The sequence below is a fragment of the Hydra viridissima genome, unplaced genomic scaffold (genome assembly GCF_058129835.1).
Source record: "Hydra viridissima isolate aposymbiotic clone 2 unplaced genomic scaffold, HvirCarnegie_v1 scaffold_8, whole genome shotgun sequence".
Classification (NCBI taxonomy): domain Eukaryota; kingdom Metazoa; phylum Cnidaria; class Hydrozoa; order Anthoathecata; family Hydridae; genus Hydra; species Hydra viridissima.
Genome location: NW_028324307.1, coordinates 5,567,754 through 5,593,073, shown reverse-complemented (window position 1 = coordinate 5,593,073; position 25,320 = coordinate 5,567,754). Strand labels below are relative to the sequence as shown.

The window sequence follows — 25,320 nt, the reverse complement described above, 5'->3', positions numbered from 1 at the left end:
CAATGACAAGCTCATATTCTATTTTTACACACAGTAAAGGTACCAAATATTCTTCTGTTCTAGAGGTTGGGGGGGGGGGGAGATTCATGAATATGAGCATTTTTTATATTTGACTTTTTTATTCATTAAAAAATTGTTTTTTTTAGAAAAATGAAACTTTATTTAAAATATTGGTGATTTTTTTAAAGTATTCAAAACATGATTTACACACACAAAATCATATTCTGTTATTAGTTGAATAAAAATATAACCTAGGCAAAGTATTGCGTTATAATAAATAAAAATATAACCTAGGCAAGTATTGCGTCAATTATATCATTTTGATGAGAAAAATTAGAAAATTCGCATAAAAAACTAGAGTTGATAAACGGCGGAAATCATCTTGCTTCCACTTTTCTTCAGCTGCTATTAACGGCCTTCTCTAAAAAAAATTTTTTTCCAGCAGAATGTTCTGGCTTCCCTTCCAACTGCATCCTCCTTCCAAGTGGACGCAACTGTTAAAATAGTATTTTGGAGACCACCTCAAAAATATAATTTTTACGGTGGTGGCAGCTTCCCAACATTGTCTCCAGAAAAAAATTTCAGTGCCGGCCATCAACTGGTGAAAGTTGAAGCCATTGGAGGCGCCCTCAAAATCAACTTGCCTGCAAAATATCTTCTGACGGCGGCCGCCATTTTGAAGGCGGTAGCCACTGGAGGTGGAAGCTAAAACATTCTTCGGGTAAAAAAACTTAGGGAGGCGGTCTTTCCGCAGAAAGTTAATTTACCCCTGGGACGCATTATCAACTCTGTAAATAACGAAAAATACCGATTGTATGAAAAACAATCAGCTAGGATTTTGCTTTCAATGGGAAAATGTTCCTAAAACTATTCCTAAGAGATGTTCAAAACTTTAACAAAAATAATGCTGGAATATCTCTAAGGGGGTTGAAAAAAATTAATTAATTTTTAAGAAGTAGAGAATCAAACCCAAAAAATGCAAATAACGCTGCTTCAAAGAAATCTAAGTTTTAAGACGATTTTAACAGAAGTGACAATTATGAATTTGATGTTTCAAATTCAAATCAGAAAAAGAAAAATCCTGCGATTTTGGCAGATACTTCACGACTTCTGGAATCTTCTGTTTTAGAAAAAAGAGAAACGGTCGGTTTCTATATAATTAAAGTGATGACCGACAGTGGATAATGATTTTTAAATTGTTCGTGACTGTAATCTCGGATAATTGTTTACAGAACTTGATACTATTCTTGAGCGAAAGGAAGAATATTGCGTACTCAAAAAAAAAAGAACTTACTTGTTACATTATGATTACTTCTAAATAAGAACCATAATAGTAACAATATTCTTTCAATCTTCATACACCAACAATATGGGTATTTACACCAATGTTGTAACATTGGTGTAAATACCCATATACATTCTAGTAATTTTTATACATTATAGTAATTTTTATTTTACTAACTTAAACCAAGTGCTGAAAAATGATTGATTTTTTTTCATCTGTATGTCAGCATTCTTTATCCTGTACAATACTACAGGTTTATTAAGACTTTTTAACAAGTAAAATTTGAAAATATACTCAAAATACGAACAAATCGTTGTTTCTAAGATAAAAAGGAATCAGTTAGAATTTCGCTCTCAGCGGGAAAAACGATTCTAAAAGTGTCCTGAACCATTTAGAGTCCAAGTTTGGGTTTTTTTGTAAAAATAACTTGCTCAAGCAACCTGTAAGTTGTGATGCTCTTAAATTTTTGGAAAATTATAATAATAAATTTGATTATTGAGAAATATTTCCAGTTTTTAACAAAAAGAGCTTCTCACTTGGCTTTATTTTTTTTGAAAGATGCATCATTTACAAATTCAGCATTTTTCATTTTTTCGGCAATAAACAAGTGTCATCCTACACAAAATTATTTTATATTTAAGAAACTATCCTATTCCAAAGAGATTTTCAAAAACTTTAACTATTTTTTGTAACTAAAGAAGACGATTTGTTCTAACTCTATTATTCAGTATAATGATCATTTTTAAGTAAACTAGAAAACTTTGAAAACACATTTAAAGAACTGCATACAAAATTAACTTGTTCTTCGGCTTTTTCTTGATTTGGTAATACTAGTGATGTTCACCGATTACAATAAACACGTTTAATATTATGTTGAAAATATACAAGGATAATCTAAGTTTTAAAATGGAACTGTTACATCTTCATGATGACCAAAATCTTCTGTTGCACAAAACGCTATCTTTATTAGGTTAATGGAAGAGTGTGCCTAAAGTTATAGATTTAAATTTTTGATTCAATTTTTACTTTTTAGTTCTTTTTTTTCACTGTGTGTTAGCTATGAATTTAGCTTAATTTAGCTTTGAATTGTAGGTTAAGTTGGTGTGAACTAAAATGGATTAGAATTTTATTCTGAGTTAGCATGTGTTTTAAAAAATACTCATGAACATCTTAATGTTAATAACAAAACTAAAAATGAATTTAAGGACTAATTCGATATTAAATTGGTAATACAATCCAATTTGTGCTAATTTTTATTGTAGTGACGTAAACGACCGATTGATCGTTTAATTATTTGTGTCGCTAATTTTCCCGTTAACTTTTCAAAATTAATAATAGCAAAGATTAATATAGAGAAAAAGAAATTCAGATAAATTATTATTAACAATTTTAATGATTGTAATTTTAAAAGAAGACAAATTTTGTCACTAAGTAGAACGTAAAATGCCACTCAAACAAATCAAGTTTAAGAACAATTCCAGACAGTAATGTTTATCAACTTGAATTGGAATTTAAAAAAACCTTTAATTTAGAAAACCTGAGGTTTTTATAACAACAAGAAAAATGACAATATTTCTCTTTATCATGATGAAAACGATAAAAAAAATTTTTTTTTAGTTATTGGCTAAAAGATATTCGCAAAATCGAATATCACTTTCGAAATTCTCATCTCTACATTAGTATTTATAAAATTTCTCATTGATACGCTATTTTTTCAAAACCTGTTCTTAATCATTGAAAAACTCAAATTATCTCCTTTGATATGATTGCTTTAACCTGGTGCGTAATTAACAATTTCGTGCTTAACAGTGGTATAAAATAAACCAAGAATAATTTCTACAAGATCTGTGCGTGTTCAAAAAAGGATTAAAAGGGGTTAAAACCCCATTTCATCTCTATAAAATTATTACAGAGATAAAATTTATGCTTTTTGATTAGTTTGCCTTATGAATACTATTCACAAACTAAGTTTTTTATGTTAAAAGTAAAAGAAATACACAATGTCCCCAAAAATATTTCAAATATTAAAGTAACAAAAACACTTGCCGATAAGAACAGTAAGACATCGAACTTCATTTTTTACTTCAATGCACTTGATAGTTTTTTCAAGGTTGACCTCTTTCAAAAGATCAATTTTTCATCGTTGGTACAATCTCATTAACAAAATGTAATTTTTCATCGTTGGTACAATCTCATTAACAAAATGTAATTTTTCATCGTTGGTACAATCTCATTAACAAAATGTAATTTTTCTAATAACATTTTGTTAATGAGATTGTACGTTAATTTGATATTAATAATTCATCTTTTTTAAGTGTGAATTGTTTAAATCGAAGCCATATACACTCTTTAACAAAATTTAATCAATCTTTAATAAAAACTTTAATCTTTAATCAAAATTTAATAAAAACTATTTATTAAAGACCAATACGCAAAGTCTTTTTTTTTTTCGTTGTGACATAAAAGCTATCACAATCCCTGGACACTTTTCTAAAACAGTTTTTTCGAGTCGTTTAACAAAGTAAATAAATCAAACAGTTCGGAAGAATTCAATTGAATAGCGACAGGATGTTGAATGTTGATTTGCCTACCATTACTACATGCACCAATCAAAAATATGTAGTCTCGGGATAAAATTGGAAGTAGTGTAATTAGTGTAAAAATGCAAAATGTTAACTATACTTAATTGGTTTATTTATAAGTTAAAACGTGATAAAAGTTGTATAAAATTTAATTTGACGATTTTCAAAATCGTATTTCAAATAAATTATATTTTTATTGTTTTCAAAACCGTAAAAAGTTGTATAAATTTGAAAATGACGTGTTTCGAAATTGTTTCAAATTTCTAACGGCTTTCAAATTCGCTTCAAAAAAGATAACTGTTTTCAAAATGTTTGTGTAAACGAAACTTCGCGTGACTTCGTTCAGGTTTTAAGTTCAAAGAATTCAAGTTCAAGTTCCATCACTTCAATTTCAAGTTTTATAAGCTATGTTTTAAAATGAAATCAAGTGATAAGTAATAACTAGTATGTGGCTGTGTACTATTATACTCTTCTCTTAGACTTCTATTCTATCTCTCAATTTCGGAAAAAATTCCAATCAATGAAAAGCGACTCATTCAGGTTCAAAGACTTATGGATTTAAGGTGAAAAGAAGAGGAAAGAAATAGAAGCGGGCAGCATCAGTTTAAACAAAAAGGTCAACAATGATAATGATCTAGATTAATCTAGGTAAACGATCAAACAAAAAAAAATCCATTACTGAGTTTTTAAAATTACAAAAAACTGCTTTTAAGCCATTACAGATAATGATTTTGTGTTTAGATATTTATAACAATAAAAAGTTACCATAAAATGGATGTTTAATATACATTTTACCATACAATTTATTTACAGTTCAAATGTTTATTTAAATAAAATCTCTACAAAACAATTTTGTTGGAACTGTTTGAACTTAAACTTATAATTGTATTTTCAACTTTTTACTACTAAATTAGAGGTTACTTGAATGAATCAGACATGTGCACCATTAAAAAATCAAAAAACTTTAAAGATTAAATTATTTTGATCCATCCAACTTGCGCTAAATGTCTATAAAATTTTTTAAAAGCCACAATAAATATAAAAAATTCAATTAAAATTAGTAAGTAGTACTAACAACTAGCTTAATTTACCATGAAATTCCATCAATTTGCAAAATAAAAATAAAAACTGTTGAAAAAAGAGATGAACTTGGTGGGCCACTACAATACTATATATACACTACTAAATCATCATAATATATTATTACACTGCTTTATGTATACTCTGACAAGTTCAACTATGATTCAGTAGAACCAAATGTATTTTGTATGGCCTACATGCTGCTATTGTAACATTCTTGTTTTGGTTTGCACTTTAATCTGAATAACTTGACTGTTTTCTTATTGGTTTGTTCAAAGATACGCAAGATATAGAAATTACATAGCCCAAATGTAGACAACTACAATTACAGACCAAATAATTTTTTCTAGCTCATGTTCTTTTACAGTTAATATTGCGTAGCACAAACAATAAACAGACGAATTATTTATACGTTTTTTTTTATTGTTTATACAGCCTTTCAATTATTTTTACAGTTTTAAGTTCATAGTAAAAAAACTCATAAATGATGTTTTAAGTTTACTATGTTCAAATATCTGACAATTATTTGTTACATTCCGGTACCTTTCTAGTTTCCAGTACCTTTCCAGTACCTTTGTAGCGGAATAAATTTTTTACTAATACCAAGCATTCAAATTAATGTTAAAAAGTTGCAATATTTTTCAATATTTTACAACCACAATATAAAAAACCATAGTCACTTTTTAATTATTTTAATAAAGTTATTTAAACACAAGTTTCATACTTTTAAAAGATTTTTTTTATTGTTAAAGGACATATTTTATTTCATTGTAAACTTGAGATGGCTAATTAAAGCGCATCTTCTATATAATGAACAATATTTGAGTTTCTAAATAACAGATGTCTAGATGCATTCATTGCACAAATATCTAAAATGTATTCAATTGATTATTACAGCCCCATATTTCACTGCTTAACTCAGCAAGAATTTTACCTATATAAAATAATAGATTAAAGAGTAATTTAGGATAAAAAGAAATAAGCAATTATAGTAATAGACAAAACGAGTTACTATTTCCTTTTCCACACACAATAAAAAAACTGGAAGTCAACTGATATAAATAAAACTTTCCATTTGCGGGCAACATTTTAAAAAAAAAATTTATATCAATTTTTTTTTCTCATTAATTTGAACAAAAGTTGAACATTCTTAATAGATAATAACAAAAACGTTTTTTTATAAAGTTTTTAGTCATATACTTCAAACCAAATGGATTACAATTGTCAGTTTATTTGCTTTGAAAAGAATGACATAAAGTAAAAATTGAATCGAAAATTTACTAAGAAGTTTTTAACCAGAAATTTGCAAATGGATAAGGTTTCAGGCATTAAACTGATTAAAGTATTTTATTTTATCATACTTTATCACATTTTATCACATTTTATCATATATATTAATTTACAGTATTTGTTTAGCACTCTTGACTAAATTTGTGTTATACAGGGATGACTTCTGAAACATGACATTCCCAGTGGACATTTGATGTCCTAGGGCGTCCAAAGACGAACATGTTTGGTCCGGGCTTCCGCGACCTAATAAGACGTCAATGGAAGTCCAAATTAGTCGTCAATTGACGTCCAAATAAAATTTTTTGGATATTTTTTTTTTAACACGCTTGCGTGAACTATAAACCTAAATCTTCCTTACGAAAATTACGATAGATTTGATACTGATAACCATTGTGACGACAAATACTTAAGTGAATTACGATTTTATAAAAATGACATTTACAAGCTTCAAGAAGTGTTAAGAATACCTGAAGAAATTGTCTGCTATAACCGTGCACAGTAAAAAAATTACCCGTTATATTTTTTAAAAACATAACGCCAGTTTTCGTGTTTTATAACGGGTATTTACCGTTATGTTCAATGTATAATTCGTATGAAAATAACATAACGGCAGTTACCGTTACGTTATTTTCATACGAATTATATATTAAACATAACGGGTAATTACCGTTATGTTTAATGTATAACTTGTATGAAAATAATATAACGGTAATTACCGTTATGTTATTTTCATACGAATTATACATTGAACATAACGGTAAATACCCGTTATAAAACACGAAAACTGGCGTTATGTTATCCGTTATGTTTGAAAATCTGAGATAACGGGTAATTACCCGTTATGTTATTCGTTATGTTTGAGGAAATTTCAGTTTTCTTAAAATATGCTTTTTTTTTTCTTCTATAATGACCATGCAATTCACTAAAAGCAAAACTCTCTCTCTATATATATACATATAAATTGTTAGTTGTTACACAACCACTTACAATTTTTTTATAAAACAGTTTGATATGGAAAAGGACATTAACTGCGTTCTATGCAAATACTTTTATTAGTATTAGTTAGTAATCATTATAAATTATTCAATATATAGTATCATGTAGTTTAGGATCATGCATATATATTTCAAACAAACTTTACATTACTTCGAAAAGAGTTCAACAGTGTATTGCACTTTTTTGATATGAAAATAAATTGTTCAAATCCACATATCTCTTGAAAAAAACCAAGCAACTGGCCAAAACAAGATGGATATGATAAGTCCAATAAATAATACACGATAACTAAAGTCACCACCATCTCACTGGTGCTGACTAATGGCTGAATGTCCATTTCAAGACCCTGTCGACTCCTTATGCCATACTCCTTGTGATTAAAAATCACTTGGGGACCATAAGAACTCGGTACTCTTAAGTATTCTCCAATAGAGTCACACTAAAAAAATATATAATAGTATAATAGTAAAATAATAATATTGCAAAAAAATCTTGTGAAAATTTAAAAAGTAGACATTCCAGTTTTTCACACACATTCCAGTTTAAAATTATTTCCGTGAAAGAATTAAACTAATACAAAAAAAAGAGACAGAAAAGAAAAGTATGCTATTTCATTGAAACATAGACATGCATGTTGTTATTTAATTCAAATAAATTCAAAAATTCAAGTGATAAACTTACATCCACTTTCATAAACAATTTATCACATGTCTTCTTGGAAATAAGTTTCTGCTGGAGCTTTAACAAATTGTCAGTGTGGTTACCAGACTCTGGAGAAATCCAAGACAACATTGCTTGTATCTTGACTGTAGCATCCTTGAAATCAGCATAAAAACGAATTGCTTCCTCCAGCATTAGTGTAGGAGAAAAACTAATTCTCTTTGGTATCATACTGAATGTCTCATTATTAAATAGTTGTCTATTTAAAATGGACAAGGTTGGCTGTGAAGGTTTTCTTTTTTTTAATTCATTCTAAAATGAAAAGTACTAGTCGATTTTAAACATATAGAAGAGCTACAAAAATTAATCAAATAAAAATTGGAATAAATTAAGAGAAAATTTATTTACAAGAATATCTAAGTAATATTGCTTAAATCCATAAATTATGTTTTTCTTACTTCAACATCGTTTAATAGCTGCTCTTGATTAGCTACCAATTCAGTCACAACAGGTTTGAGTTTCCTATTGTTATTTGAAACAGAAACCTGTGGACACCTTTTCACCTTTAAGCTGCGACACTTGGTATACTGTCGTTGTCGAAAACTGTTTGGCAACTTTTTAAAAATGAGATCCTAACATAACCAAAATATAATCTTATAATTTATAAAAAAAAAAGTAACGAAATAGCAAATTGATGAGGCTGTTTGCTAAACAAACATTAATGCATAAATTGTCAAATAAAACTTTAAAAAAGCATTAACTTTTAAAATTTACTTATTTATAATACATAATGCATAAATGATTATTTATTTAAACCAAAAAGTACATGAACTTAAAAAGAATAAAATCTTTAAATGCAAAATTAATACTATCACTTTTAGTATGAACAAATTGGACTAACAAATACAATATTAAGCGTAATAATTCACTTACCCATCGTTGACCATAACAAGGATATAAGCTTAGACAAGTCGACTTTAACTTTGAAAAAAATATTTTGTGCAGAAGAATTCTATTTACAACGTTAGCATGAGTTGGGATATGGGAGAAGCAGAATGATAACAGACAAGCCATTAATTCTCTGGCCACAATCTTATCTTCTACTACAGAGTTGCTGCTAACAAATTGTTTAATGTGTGGAGGAAAGTAATTAATGAGTTGTTGTCTAACATCGCCAACAAAAGGAATTCTATCAATCTAAATCAATATGCAAGTAGATGTTAATAACATAATATTAGAAGATAGTCGTTATTAAATTTGACACAATAAAAGCTTCAAATAAAAAAATGCAAATTTATTTTTAAAATAAAACATTTAGAACAAGTAACAAACTATAACATTTAATGATCAAGTGCTTCGTAAGTCGTAAGTCAAAAAAATGTTTTTCATCAATATCAGGATGTAAGCCTGACAATGGCACTGCCAATATAGCGGAATTCCCAATTTTTGAAAAATTTAAAATTCTAAAGATTTTAACTCCTAAAACTCAATTAACTTAAAACAAAAAAAAGTAAGACAATATATATTCCCAATATTGAAAAAAAGCTATACAAACACACATACATATATATATGCATATATATATATATATATATATAGTCAGTCAAAAATAATTTGTGGCAATATAATCCTTTCAGTAAACTTTTGGTTGTAGTTTCTCACTCTGTAAATAGGTGCATATGCACTTTATGAATGACACTAAACTGTATTTATCTATTTAACTAACATGGAAGTGCTGGGGGTACAATATAGATGTTACCAGCCTCTTTAAAGTAAAATGCAGGCCAAGGAAAAGGAATATTTTCTGGTGAAATAGGTGTTAAAGGAATAGTAATGTCTTCAATGCCACTAAAAAAACCTCTTATCTCATCATATGCAACAGACTGGAGCTGTGTTGTAATAAAAAACTTTCTGTCACCTCTGACTTGTATCTCCTTAACTATATAAACAAGAAATTGTGAACCACTATGAAACCATAAACATGACCCAAGACAATATTTAATACCATTAACCTGAATACAAGATATTACATTTCTCTTAAAAGTTACTTGATCTAATTCACAGAGAACTCCATTATTCAACTCACCAGCAGAACTGTAAAAAGATGATACAGTGTTTAAGATCATTCCCTTTAGGGCAGTATATGGCATATTTTTAAAATTAATGTGTCTGATATTTTTAATTACTTGGTGTTTTCTCTCAAATCCCATGCACATGTGGTATCGTTGAGGACCAAATTGTCTGGATTGATGTGGATAATGTATGAGAAAATGAAGCTTAGGTATAAATTTTTCTGGATATAATTCCATAAACAGTGTATGATAAGCAGCTATTTTTTCCTCTAAGCAAAATAAATAAGCATCAGTTGTAATAGGAGAGAGACACAATTGAAGTATATGAAGAAGTTTAATTAGGCATGAAAAATGAAGATCAATCGCAGTTGTTCTCAAAAAAATAGGCAAAACACGACAAAGAGATAGCACCTGAGCACTTCCAAATTTGCCCTTAATAACTAAATCGACTATTACAGGTGGTTTTTCACTGTCCTGTGGATACTGAAAACACTTTACAAAGTCATATAGGCTATCTAGTGTAAATAAACCTTTAAAAACAGCGTTACTTAAGTAAAGTTCTATCTGTAAAGGTATTACACCTTCTAACAAATCATGCATGGGATCAAAAAGCACTTGTTTTGTGACATCGAAATTTCTAATTTCTGATAAAATGCTTGCAGAATGAACACCATACAATTTTGACCATTTTTGACGTTGTTTGGGAGGTAGAAGTGGATTATCAAGTTCTTGGACTCTTATCTTATGTTCTTCTATATCACGAACAATACACTGAGAATGTCTATTTTGATTAAGCATATCTGAACGAGTAGAATTACAAACTCGACAACACCTAAGAACCTTCCTGTTAAAGCCTTCCTTAAAACCAGCAATTGCATTACATGCTAAGGAATCACCGATAAAGCTCTTCAATTTAACTGTGAATCGCTTACCTTTGGTATTGGTTAAAGTCGAGTAATCAAATAAAGATAGCTCATTTAGAGATTGAACTAAATCAAGCAAAAGTGATTTCATGAAGCTTTTATTTTTAACTGATTTAGAACCGGTTATTGATAAAGGAAATATTGAAAAAGTTTTACTGAGGCTATAATCAGCAACATTTAACAACTGAAAATACAAAACCCACAACTTATGGTTTCCTCTCGATTTACCTATTGGATTGGTTATACCTAAATCATCTGAAAACAATGAAATCAATATTTCAGAAGAATTCTCTAAACACTTATCATATTCAGGGGATATCAAAATAAACTTAAGTATTTCTTTAAATGAAATATAGCATCCCTGAAAGCCATTTTTAGAAATAGATTCAACTTTTGGTACATTGAAAGCATTTTTAAAGTATTGCTTTCTTGAATATTCTGCTGATAATTGCTGGCAAATTGTAGATAGCTCCTCTTTTGGTGTGTTATCAGTTAAAATATCTTTTAAATTCGAAAAAATAATATTGACTACATTTTCAGAACATCTATATTTTCCTCTCAGGTGTAGAGCTAATGCACCAAGCTTTCCATTCTCTGAAGGAATCTCAATGTCAATTTCTTCAACAGTGTCATCAATTTCTTCAACATCTTCAATCATAGTAGTTGGAATGAGACAGTTTTTATAATGAAGTTGAAAACCTCTAACACTTTTGAATTTAGTAAAACAATTATCACATACTACTGAACCTGCCTGACCATGTAATTTAAGATGAGATATCATTATATAAGGTCTATATGTTTTAAATTCACAAATACAACAATTTAATCTTACTTTTTGGATTGCATTTGTTAGTGGATTAGATGCAAAAGCTACTTGAACAGTATAGGATAGTTGACTGGAAATGCCTGTCGATGAACACTGTGAAAATGCACATTTTTGAGCTAAAGTTTCTTGAACAAATACTGGTTCAGATACATCTGCTGCACTCTCTAAATTTGATTGGTCACTAGATTATTGATGTGAAGTAGGTGTCTCATCACAAGTCGATAGTGGAGAATTGGACAAATGCTGTGAACAATATTCTGCTGGTGAGCATGATGACATATAAGGCTGACCAAGTAGATTTGTCACTGGTAAAGATAAACACTGCTGTGGTGAAGAAGCATGAAAATTTTCAAGGTTGGTGTATACAGGGTTTTTAACGAAAGAAAATTCATTTAAACTTTGGCAGGAAGAGCTTGAATAAAGTTTAGACACTGGCAAAGACAAGGCCTCAACTTCCAGGTTTTGCTCATTTAGAATAGCAACAAAAGTATCTTCATCAACATTACATCCATTCCATGTGATTCCACAAATGTTCCCATTTGTACAAGCAAACTTCTTTGAAACTAAAATAAAAACATTATTTTAAATAAAAACACAACTTTGAAAGTAAAATAAACACAAAACATAATTTTTCTTCAGAACTGTCTGTCTCTTTTGTAGGCTCTAAGCATATTACAAATTTATTTAAAAAGAGTTTAAAAAATTAATAAGGTAATGTGGGGTAACTTTGACACCAGAATTTGACAACCTCACTTAAAAGCAGCAACTTAAAATAAACATATAATAAAATAAAATATATATTTATGTGTATAAGTAAAGTTATATATTATTTTATGTTAAAGTGTATTTGTTTAAAGTTGGCATTTTGTAGTCTGCTTTTGAAGTAACCTTATGTAAACCTTATATAAACCTTATGAATTAAAATCAAAATATTAAATAGCATACATATACATTTGCAAAAATTTTACTAAGGCAAAATATTACATAAAAATTTTACATTATTCTTAACAACAATCTAAAAACATTATTAAATGTGTATTTCTGAAATTTAAAAAAAAAAAAATATGCATACCATTATTTAAAAAATCAATAATACTGCTATTATTAGCAATAACAATTTTTCGCTCGCCAAGGTACTTAACAAGAACAGCTTTGAGCATTTTATCTTCTTCCTTTTTATTTCTTTTCTAGTTACAATATATTTTATGAAAGTAATAGTGTTAAACCATGTTTTGTATAAATATTATTTTGTATTAATAATAAGGCATGTTAAGATAAGTCAAATTAAAAAATAAAATTAAAATAATAATAAGGCCCATTAACTAATATAATATATTATTTATTTAGGGATATATATATATATATATATATATATATATATATATATATATATATATATATATATATATATATATATATATATATATATATATATATATATATATATAATCAACTTATCTTATTTCTTATAGAAAACCTCGTGCAACAATTAAACAATTTTCAAAGATTCGTTCAATTCGCGCTTTTTTTTACAAATACTTTTATGATGTCATATTATTATGTGATGACATATTTCGAACCAACATAACGGTAAACATAACGGTTAAACATAACGCCTTACATTTATATACAAATATACAAATAACTGTGGCCAACATAACGCTTTAGACATATTTATTACTTACATAACGGTGAACATAACGCCAAACTTTTCATTTACCGTTATGTTACCGTTATGTTAGCGTTATGTTAGCGTTATATTTTTTACTGTGTGTAAAAATTGATGGGATAGAAGCATTATGTATGTTTCTTAAACGTTTTTCTTATTTATGTCGGTACTCTGACACGATTCCCCGGTTCGCAAGACCTGTACCACAAATATGTATGTCAGCAAACTTAATAATGTTACATATATTTGGCAACTTTGGATATTTGTTAAAAGATTTTAATCAAACTTGGTTAGCACCTGCTCAGCTATCAATGTTTGGCAACGCTATTACTAACAAAGGAGCACCATTACTGAACTGTTGGGGATTTATTAATTGCACCGTTCGCCCAGTTTTTTGACCACAAGAAAGGCAGAGATTAATTTATAATGGTCATAAAAGGGTACATGCTATTAAATTTTATTTGGATTAATAGCTTTTTTTAGCTCCAAATGGATTGATGGCTCCAAATGGATTGATAGCTTTTTTAGATGGACTCTACAAAGGTAGAAAACACGACAGCGGAACGCTAGCTGAGTCTGGGTTGCTAAACATGTTTTCTTTTTCACAAAATGGTAAGCCACTTTGCATATCTGGTGATCATGCTTATCCTTTAAGAATCCATTTACAGTCACCATTTAGGAACAATGCTGCAGGGTTAACGGCGGATCAGTTAGCCTACAATAAAGCAATGAGTCAAGTTCGAACATCAGTGGAATGGGTATTTGGTGATATAGTCAACCACTTTTCATTTTTAGAGTATAAAATGAACTTAGAAATAGGAATCAGTTCAGTTGGTAAAATGTATATCACGTGTGCATTGTTGAGAAATGGACATACATGCTGTTATAAATGTGCCACTTCAACTTATTTTGGGTTAGATCCACCTTCTTTAAAAAATTATTTTCAAAAACAAACTATTCAACACAAAATTTTTTTACTTTATTATTTTGTTACATCTAAAAAGATTCTTTATATTTTTACAATCATATGTTATAGCATTCAAAGACTTTTTTCAACCAAATTATCTATTTTAATTAAGAACTTTTTGTATCTCAATCTGTAGTGAAGTTTGTTAACATTAATGTAATAAGATATTAATATAAGTTTAAACTAATCAAATTAAAAAATTAATCAAAATTAATTTTAGCCTATTAAGAAAAACACATGAAAGAAACATAATTTTATTGTTAACATTATTAACAATTATATCTTTAACATAATGTGTGTGTGTGTTTATATATATACAGTATTGGACAAAACATTTGCAACCAAATAATGCTAAATTAGTTTCTTTATATAAAAACGCTGCATTTTTTCAATTTAGAGAAATAACTATGTAATAGTTTAGAGACAAAGTTCTTCAAGTTTTATTCATCACAAAGTTCATTATTTGTACACGAAAATTGATAAATTAATCAAAAGTATTAAAAAAAGTTGATTTCCTTCTGGACAAAACAAGTGCAACTCGACAAAATATTGACCAAGCTGTATTTCGCTATCAATATTTCGTGGCGAATCATTTGTTGTCGATCACAGCCTTGCATCTTCGAGGCATAGATTCGATCAGGTGATCAATGAAACTTTGTGGAATCGCTTTTGGATTTGTTCAAACAGTTGATCCTTATTACGAACACCTTCACAATTAATTCTGCTGTTGACAATCTCCCACAGGCTCTCGATAGGGTTGAGACCCGGAGATTGAGACGGCCAATCCATCACCGATAGGTGGTTGTCTTGAAACCACTGCTTGACTACTTTTGCAGTGTGTTTCGGATCGTTGTCTTGCTGAAAAATCCATTTTATTGGCATATTCCATTCAGCATGTGGTAACATAATATCTTTCAGGATATTTTTATACATGAAACGGTCCATTATTCCATCGTTTCGATGTATTGGACCTAGACCGTTATCAGAAAAACACCCCCAGACCATTACATTGCCTCCACCATGCTTCACGGTCTTATGGCAGTAACGTAAATCGAGGCGTTTTCCGGCCGGTCGACGTACACGGCAAATGCCATCGCTCCCAATGATGTTGAACTTCGATTCATAACTGAACAGGACAGTTCGCCATTTCTGCACATTCCAGTCAATATGAGATGTAGCAAACAGGAGTCTTTTCTTCTGGTTTTTAAATGAAATCAGCGGTTTCCTTGCAGGGCGTCGAGAAAACAATCCGGCTTCAACAGCACGTCGTCTGATTGTTCGGTCCGATACAGGCAGCTCTAATTGCTTTTGTATCTCGACTGATGATATCCAGGGATCCTTCTTGACGGATCTGACGATCATAGAATCCTCTCTAGAAGTGGTGGAACGCGGTCTTCCACCTTTGTTATCTGCTGCCAACTTCCCCGTAGAACGATATTTGGAACATAGTCTTGATACGGTCCAATTTTTCACGCGATATTTATCACAAATACTTTTTTGTAACATTCCACTTACGTAATCGCCAATAATTTTCTTTCTTAGTTCCAATCCAAGACTGTCGGGAGCCATTTTTGCACTTGAAGTCATAAAAATATTTCTGGATGCTACTGGATGCTTCCAGATGCTTCTTCTGGAAACTTCTGGAAGCTTCTGCATGCTTCTGGAAACTTCTGGAAACATCTGGATACTTCCTTTAATTATTAAAAAAACTTCCGTGACGTTGACACGGACCAGACTTAAGAAAATGAAACAAATCAAAAAAGTTGCACTTGTTTTGTCCGCTGCAAAATGGCACTTTTCAATGAAATTCTGCCTGTGTGCTGTCACCTGTCAGCTGATTGCTCATGTCATGGCATGCTATGACTACAGACTCCTGAACTGTTTGCTGTGGTAGTATAGTTCGTTTCGTTTTCAAGACATGTAAAATTAGGAACACTTTTTAGCATTGTTCGATGATGGTTGCAAATGTTTTGTCCAATACTGTATATATATATATATATATATATATATATATATATATATATATATATATATATATATATATATATATAGACACACACACACACACACACACAAACATAAATACATATCTAATTATTTAACTTTTCAATTAATGCAGAAAACAGTTGAGTCTGTTGTTGTTGTGTTTGCATAAAAGATGACATTAGTTGCTGCTGATTTTGATGCTGCATTAAAGTCTGTTTCTGCAATTGTTCCATCATAGCAGAATAAATGCTTTGTTGTTGGGTCATTAACAAAGATTGATTTTGCATTTGTTCTCTTGGAAGTTCTAAAGCAGACACCTTGATTTTCAATTCATCTTTTTTCAACTGTGCATTGGTTTCGGATTGTTGCATAAGAACTGATATTGTATTTGAGCCTCTACCTCGTTCTTTTTTTGTTTTTTTTTTTTAATTTCCATCATTATTACGAAGACTTGTTTCAGCAAAAGTCTCCAAACATCAACATCTTATTTCCTCTGCTTGAACTTTTTCAATGTTCATTTTCAACAACATTAGCTTTATCAATTATTTCTTGAATACCAATTTCAGTGTCAGTTAGATAAGGAGGGCTAATGCCACTTAACTTTTCTTCATCTGACATTTTTTTTCATCTGACATCTGTAACAGCACGTTGTTTTACTCTGAATTTAGGATTTGAATTTAAAATGTCTGAAATTTCAGTCCAAGCATCATCTCTCTTTGTAGAACCACGTTTACACTTGTATGGTTCAATAACTAATATTTCTCTAATTAATATTCATCATGAGCATCTGTCCACACAAAAGGTTCTCTACAAAAAAAAAACACATGAAGCAGAAAATTAATATTTTCATTATTATTTCATTATAGAAAATTAATATGAAATAATATTATAAGAAGTGAAACAAATAAGAACTGTTTTTATGAGATCTCGATTAAAAATTGCATTAGTTAAACTTGAAATTAATTTTGTTAAAACTCGCGCTTAACATGAAAAGGTTTCACAATAACAAGATTATTTACTTTAGGGAAAGTTTGACTTTCCAACAACAACTTAAATTAAAAATAGAATACTGATAACTTAAACATATTATTTTATATATTTAAAGCTGCTTAAAGGAATATTCAATACAGATTATACTAAAAAAAAACATATACTACATGCATTTTTTTTTTTTTTTAATTTGCTGCTTTTTTTTTTTTTTTTTTATTTATTTACAATATGTTAGTATTTATAGTTTTAAACCGTGTTTTTTATATCTATGTATAAATATTATTTACAAAGTTATTTTTACAACGGTTTCTTCTCATAATAAATATTTCCGTTTGATGTTGTGTGGAAAAAGTTTTCTTTTTTTTGACATAAAAAGGAAGGGAGGAGGGGGAGATTGGGAGAAAGGAGAAAAAGGAGCAAAAATATTTAGTTTGGGGGTAAGATATATAGATAAGAATTAAAAGATGGAGAGAAGGTGTAAGTAAAGATGAGGAAATTTTAGATATGAGAGATCATATCAGAAGAAATTTTTATTTTTTTAAGATTGAAGAGTTAAATAAAAGAATAACAAGAAGAGAGCTGATGTTCACTTGCTATTTTTCATGACGGAGAGTTTATATGTTTGTTTTTAATTTTCCATTTTCCTGATGGCATAGTATAATATTTTCCAGATGGCATATATTTTTGTAGCAGAAGAGATCCCTGAAAACATTTAATGTGTCTCTTTCTGCGTGATGTTTATACTTTTATTATGATTGTTTCTTTCATCTTTTAGACAATTTTTTATCTTTTAGATAATTTTTCATCTTTTAGACAATTTTTCGGATAACACTTTGTGGGTTCAATTTCTTGTTCCTTAACACCGAGTGACAGCGTCCGCTCCATATCTCACCCATTATAATCTGAGTAAGCGTCAAAAGCAAACGTGACACTGGGTGTCTTTCCAATAAGTGTGCAATGTTGAGTAGAAAAATAGAATTTGCCGGTTTTATTATTCTACCCGGCACGAAGGATCTGTAGACGTGTTTAAAATATTCCCAAATTTCGATCGAGGGTGGACAAAGTGTAAAAATGTGGATCGCGTCTTCTACGTCGCCGCACGTTTTACAGTTTTTGTTTTTAAACGTTTGTTGCCGTGAGTTCCTCGTTAACAAAGTTGCTGTCGGTAGACTGTTGTGGAGAAATCTGCACATCACGTTTTGGGTCTTTCCGTATGCGTGAGAAGTGAAATTTCTTTCCCAGATTAAAGTCCAAGGTAGTTTTGTTTTTGTTACTGTAGTCCAGTAGCGTTCTGACGTCACGACTGTCTTTAGATTTTTTGTGTTTCTGTTTATAAAACTTTACACGTTTTGTGAGGCTTGTCAAAGAGGGATTGGTGCTCGGCCGAGTATTGTATTGCTATTTTGTAGTATTGTGGCGTTTTTTCTCAGAAAAGGTCCAGTCTGGGTGTTTGTGGGTAAATTTTGTCAAAGAGCTCGCCAGCCAATATTTATAAAGATAATGCTAATCGTGAGAGTCTTCAGCGTTTCTCTGTCTCAATTGGAATAGTATTTTGAGGTGGAGCGTGAGACATTGTTTTTTCGGTGAGAGTATGCCGAGACCTTCGCTTTTGGTAGGGAGGAAAAGAGTGCTTCTTTTAATAGGGTTGTAGTTTTGTTTTTGCCAAAGGTTGTCAAAGATGGTGGCATTTAGGCGTGTCACAATCCATTCAGGCACAAGTGAGTTTGGCAAAAACCACACCTTCGACAAGCCCAAAGTGTTATAAAGCAAAGCTTTTCCTCTCAGTGTTACCAGATAGTCTCAAAAAACGTAGCGTTTTGTCAACTTTGTTTAAAGCCGTTAACCAGTTGAAGTTCATTGTTTGGTTTAGTCTGGCGTTTTTATTTTAGTATTTTTTTCTTGAAAAAACTTCAAATTTCAATAAGTTTTTCTCTTATTTTCAGATTATGTAGATATTTTTTTTAAAAATTAATGATTTTAGACAAAAATAATAATCAAACGGGATATTCATCTACAACTTGGTTCCAAAAGTGAAAATAAGAATGTTCTTTAAAACGTTGCGCCCACATAAATTCTGATAAATAATTGGAAATCATTTCTCAATTTTTGGGCCTAAACATAGCTTTAAATTTAGCTTGCTTCTTTGCCACATTGCCTAAATCCCTGTTTGTTGTAACATTTGTTGCGGGATCAACAGAATGTAAAGTATGGTTTACTGTTCCATGTTGAAAACCTTGCGCTGCTAAACCTCGGTATGCTGCCCACATATTGCTCCATATTTCAGTTCCAGGACGAATCCATTGTATAATGATGGGTAATAAGGTTGCAGCATCGCGGTGCGCTTCAGGAATGAGTAACCCTTCTTTAGTCGCTATATCGTACGCACCAAAAATCCATTGATCTTCTACAATTCTACCTCGGTTGTATTTCCTTCTTGAAAAAAGTGATTCATCTATTACCACTATTGAACCTGGTCCTCCTAATTGCACACGGTTGTTTAGGAAATAAGTAACGGCAGTGTCTCTACAAAATTGATACCAATCAACAACAGTTTTATTGCTACCAATTTCTAAATCCTTTTGAATGTTTTCTACTGAAAGGCCACGACTTTTTCCAGCGCTACGAGTCCAAATATAGGTAATACCTATTATTTGCCAAAGTTTCAGTTGAGATCTTTCAAAAAAACTTCCAACACGAATACTTATTTTCTTTTTGCATTGTTTTTGCATGCATCTCCAAATCTTTCCATCGACACTATGACTATTTTGTTCGTTGCACTGAATGTTACATCGAGGACAGATCATATTGATAGCAAGTAAACCAAACTCCCTGCTCCAATGGATACACTCGTTATTATTGTTTTTAAACCTGCGACCAATTTCCGGTAAATTAAGGTTATCAAACTCAATAATAGTCGGTCGTCTAGCGTTCGCCATTTTAATTTTAAAACAGAAATACAGAAACATTTTTTATAGTCTTTTATAATTACATTTTCTTTTTTGCAAATTTTTTGCATCGGAATTTTCATGAATACTTTCGGAATTTTCATGAGTATTTTAATTACTTTCTAACTACAGAAACCAGGCGGCGTAATTAAATAGTGAAATTTTAAAGTGTTATAAAAAAAGATGGCGAATATCAGCGTTTTTGGTATATTTTTTTGACACTTTAACATCAAATTAGAGAACTTTCCTTTGGTTTTCAGGTCTTTGTTTTTATACGATTCTTAATCAGGATAAAATTCTCTATCATAATCAAAAATTAAAATGGGGGGGGGGGGGGGGTAGAAAAGTAAATTAGCGCCTTAAGTAGCCATCAGACAATACTATAAACATCATGTTGTAATTGATATGCATATGCCAATTACAATACAACCTAAAATCGATTTTGTCATATGTCAATTACCATGACATTTTTATTAAGTGTCAAAAGTTATATGTCAAAAATATAACAAAGTAATTTTTCATAATTTATTTAATTTTTTTTTTTTTATTGATACAATAAAATGAAATGTTCCATAATAATACTAGAGATTATAAATTACAGATCTTAATAAAGCATTCAAAACTCGTCTGTTTCTTCTGATTCATTGAAGGCTTTGGCTCAAGAGATTTACACTCCTTTTCTTTCTTTACAATTATGGACAAAAAACTGCCAATTATATATCAATTGTTCATGTTCACATGCCCTACGATGACTACTTATTAAATTTGCAATAATGAAAAATTAATATTTAATCGTCGAATGAAATGGCATTCGTATTACAAATGAAGTATTATAATTAAAATTCAAATGGCGAATTCGTACAAAAAATTACGAAATAAACATATTTATGAAAAGATTTTTTCATCTTTGTCATTTTTAAAGCAAATTGGCATAATTTCGTAATATTTACTTTTTCATTAGTATACCAATTAGCAGTTGAAAAAATTTATCATTGGCATAGTATTAGGATATAACACTTATATGCTATGACGGCAGGTCAAATGATATATAACAATTACAATGCCAAAACCATGTCAAAGAGCTAAAACTAGCATGGTATTTTCTGATGGCTAAATATAAGATTTTAAAAAAGTCATATTTATTTTAAAAAGTAAGAGAATACTGCATCGTAATATGAAATTACTTTCATGAGTAAAAGTAACAAAAATTTATATAAACAACTTACATAAAGACTATTTGAAAAAAAATTAGTTATCATTACAAGTAAAAGTGAATTTTTATCATTGAAATACTGTACTTTACTTAGTACTAAGTAAAAAGTAAGTTATTTTATTTACTTTTATCAAATAACAGTCGTTTTATGTTGTTTTAACATACTGATTGGTAAGAAAAGTAGCGTATTAAGGAAAATTGCCTGCTTCTGGGTACTTCTGGATTATAATGTTTGGAATTATTCTGCATGTATGCGGACCGTTTTTGTGGAGGGGTTTTGTAATTGGGAGTAAGTTTAACAAACATGGTGGGTTGCCTCCTATCCATGCCAATCCTTTTCCGTAGGGAATGCAAACTTTGACGAAAATAAAAAAATTGGAATTCGGAATTAGAAATTTATTATTTTCGGAATTTTTTTATGTCTATAAAATAATAAAAATAATTTATTGGAGATAATTCATTGTTATTTATTGCATAAAAAATACTTTTTTTAACAAAAAAAATGAAACATAAAAATTATGCCAAATTCAATTAGTACAGAAACATTCTTATATGGTATATCATTTAATAATAAAAAATATAAAATTATTGTTTTATTTGCCTAAAATATGCCTTGAGGAAGCGGAGATCACTAAAAGCTGCGTCTCCGAGTCTCGTTCGAACTTTTGCACAAAAGTTACCAGCAGTTGAGAAGGCTCGCTCAGACTCCACGCTCGATGGCGGAATCAAAATCAAATGTGAGTAGACGGACTCTAATATTTTGCCTCGAACGCAGTTCTCTTCAAAGAATTTCATTTCAGATTTAATTTTTGAAATTAAGCTCTTATTTATTATTTGTTGAGTTGAGTTGACGTTAAATTGTTGGGCGATAAATTCAATTGAATTTTGTTCTCCAACTTTTGCATTGATGTTGATGGCTTCGTTTGTTTTTTCAACATCACTTCTATCACATCGTCAGCTTCTGACTGCTCGTCAGAGGAAGTTTCCATGTTAGTGTTAAATATCAATTTTTGTGCAAAGTTTTCAATAACTTATTTTTTTTTTTTTCAATGGTCGAGTGAAAGATGCGTGAATCTCACTTTTTCCGCCATTGTATACTAAAGAGTTCCAGACACATTAGTTCGTCTTTCGCTTATTCGGCCTTCTAACTTCTTCATTAATTTTAATGAAAGTTCTTCAGATCCGAAATTCTCAAGCATAAAAGAAAATGCTGCATCAGCAGAAAGCAGATTTGCATCTTCTCGACAAAGGGCTTCAACAGTAAGCTTCACTGGGAGAAGTGCAGAGGTAATGTTTTTAACTGACAAAGTTTCAGCATCTAGAATAACGATATCAGATGCAATGTCAACCAATGCTTTTCTAACACAACTTTTTATCTTGTTAAACCTTTCAAGCATTTCGACTAAGCTATTCCATCTAGTTCTAGTGTCCATAATAGGTTTCAACTGTTTTCAAAATTCTTGTTTCACGTATACTTTAAGAATATCATTTGGTGTTCTCGAAAAACGAAATTTCTTTACAATCGAACGAACTTTTTTGATGAGAAAACTAAATCCAAATTCTTCAGTTTCAACAAGCATACCCAGCGGGCACACAACGTTGAAACAACGTTGAAATAACGTTGATCGACGTTGATCAACGTTATTTCAACGTTGTTTCAACGTTGTGTGCCCGCTGGGTATGCTTCATTATAAGTTTGTTCAATCAGATTTGGTGATTTTGGTAATAATAATCTCGAGCCCCTTTAGCCAAAAACAAATTTCTCAAATTGATAGACGTACAGAAAACTTTGAATGGTATATTATCTAAGGCACAAATTCGTGATACGATTGGGGAAAGTGATTCATCTTTTTTGTTCAATAAATAGTTTGTAACTATCATTTTTGATGCACTGCTTTCTGGACCTTCAACCTGCACTGTTATCATGAAATCCAATATTGCCAACTGAGCTGACCTAAGAATGCCATTTATATGGGGTGATAGTGTACACATCCCCGGGTCACCTAGTGCAAATTTTGAAATCTTTTAGGTACGTCTGCGGAAAAAAAGTGACTTTGAAGTTACAAAAATGGAAAAAATTTACCTTCTTTTTTGACATAGCAAAACTGCTATAAAATCCATACCGTTAATCATAGACCATTAAAACTTGATGGCAATGTAGCTTATGCCAATACCAAGATTTGGGTAGAATTTTATCCCGATCCCTGCAGTATAACAGAAGTTATGGTAGTTTTAGTGTTGATTTTTTCACTTCCAGTGCAAAACTTTACTAATTACTGTCTATTACAAGCCCCCAGGCCATAATGTGGGTAACACTTGTGCTCTAGTTGAATATACCAACAACATTGTAAAATAAGGATTTTGATGTTCTTACCAAAATTTTTGGTTTCGGGGGTCAAAACTGTTGTTCTTGAATGAGCCCTATTTACAGCATATGGACCTTTTTCTATATAAAACCTTATATGACAGTACTAAGCTTTCTTTTAACTAAACTACTACTTTAGAAGTTAGTTGAGACATTTTAACAGACTTTTTAATGAAAGTTATAAAAAACCGTGACATTTTTTACTCTAGTAAAATTGCGCTTATCCTACACATGGATTTAGCCTTGAGGATTTGTAAGCAAAGAAATGTTTTGAAAACCTTTTGCATGTGATTTTTAACTGGTCAACATGTATTGTGTGTTGAAAAACCCATTTCATACATAAAATCAGCTAAAAATGCCTAGAATTTCCGTATTATTTTGTTTTCAAAATCATTATCAAATGCACAAGTTGTAAAGTTCAATAAATATACACTAACAGTGAATTATTTTCTAAAATTTATTCAATTCTATTCTTTTCTTGTGATATCTTCACACTCTTTAACTTATTTGACATGGCATTTAAAGCACTAGTCAGCATACTATTCTCAAATGGCACTAAACTTTGACATTAGATTGGCACAAGTTTTAAATATTTTTTTTTTTAATTTACTATAACTCATTATAATGGGTTATTTATGAGCTTAAATTCTCTTCAACAAGTAAAATTATTCCATTAAAATGAAGCTGAACAGATGAAAACTTTTGACTATTTTCTAAAGGTGTTTGCTATTCAAATCCACAAGACAACTGAACAGCCTTCCTTTGTATTCAGGGTGGGTTTTATCTCTTTTGTATCTTGAACAATGCTGGTGAAAATCTTGATGTGCAGTCTCAACAGCCTGTTCACTGAATTGTCCTAAGGGCAATTATTTTATGTTTACAAAGTCCTTGATGTGATGGAATACTGTGTGGAATTTGGGCGTGATGGTTCCATATTGGATTGTCAAATACGTAGCTTTAAATTGATCAATCTTGAAAGAAAAATCCTTTTCTAGTACATTTTCAAAGCATGAAGTCACAACCAAATTAAACTTTTTGAAAGCTTCAATGACAGAAAGAACTTGGGTGTTGTAAGTTTCTTTAGCAAGACATTGTAAAACATCAACAGTTTTCAATAATTTCCTGCATTCATTGCCTTCAAAGTGTCCGCCATGATACGGGCTTTGGTTAATGTGAAGCATGGCTGGCCACTTTTCAGCTTCAGACCACACAGTTTTGAGAATTTTGAAGAGCTGATTGACTGTGCCCAAAAGAAGGTGTAACTCCATTGGTGGAATGATGTCTTGAATCAGTGTATCCTTAGGTCTATTGATAATTGATTTGTGAGCAACATTGCCAAACATTTTGGCCTTGGCCAACACTCCACCTAATTGTTCAAAAGACTTGAGATTTCTTTTGACTGAGCCAAGTGTTCTTAAACTGCCTCTGCAAGTAAGGTTCTTTAAGTCAATATCACACTAACAACAAGGGT

General features: G+C 30.4%; 2 protein-coding genes and 1 pseudogene across 3 annotated transcripts in view; all 3 read right to left on the bottom strand.

The window, feature by feature from the left end:
• Nucleotides 1-25,320, bottom strand: part of LOC145186670 (uncharacterized) — a 166,711-nt gene that overhangs the window by 99,758 nt on the left and 41,633 nt on the right. Inside the window, exons 21-25 of the mRNA XM_090094553.1 lie at nt 24,848-25,274; nt 22,583-22,929; nt 20,943-21,023; nt 19,482-20,248; nt 9,620-10,495 (exon numbers count right to left, since the gene is read on the bottom strand). Of these exons, the coding sequence (XP_089950679.1) occupies nt 9,620-10,495; nt 19,482-20,248; nt 20,943-21,023; nt 22,583-22,929; nt 24,848-25,274 (2,498 nt within the window). The remainder of the gene's footprint in view (nt 1-9,619; nt 10,496-19,481; nt 20,249-20,942; nt 21,024-22,582; nt 22,930-24,847; nt 25,275-25,320) is intronic.
• LOC145184800 (uncharacterized) lies at nt 7,342-11,740 on the bottom strand. The gene is made up of 5 exons (XM_090095117.1): nt 11,721-11,740; nt 8,827-9,090; nt 8,352-8,525; nt 7,915-8,205; nt 7,342-7,672 (listed from the first exon to the last, which is right to left on the bottom strand). The coding sequence occupies exons 2-5, from the start codon at nt 8,965-8,967 to the stop codon at nt 7,364-7,366; spliced, it is 915 nt and encodes a 304-aa protein (XP_089951243.1). The 5' UTR covers nt 8,968-9,090; nt 11,721-11,740; the 3' UTR covers nt 7,342-7,363.
• Nucleotides 10,550-12,928, bottom strand: LOC145180752 (uncharacterized; annotated as a pseudogene). Its single transcript, XR_016454765.1, has 2 exons — nt 12,787-12,928; nt 10,550-12,277 (listed from the first exon to the last, which is right to left on the bottom strand). The product of XR_016454765.1 is annotated as an uncharacterized LOC145180752 (transcript).

What these genes read in the sequence shown, in the direction of transcription:
- LOC145184800 (XM_090095117.1), bottom strand. Translation starts at nt 8,967, where the DNA reads ATGGCTTGTCTGTTATCATTCTGCTTCTCCCATATCCCAACTCATGCT. An exon ending in CTTGTTATGGTCAACGATGG is followed by an intron (nt 8,526 to 8,826) that starts GTAAGTGAATTA and finishes TGGTTATGTTAG; the next exon opens with GATCTCATTTTTAAAAAGTT. An exon ending in AATTGTTTATGAAAGTGGAT is followed by an intron (nt 7,673 to 7,914) that starts GTAAGTTTATCA and finishes ATATTTTTTTAG; the next exon opens with TGTGACTCTATTGGAGAATA.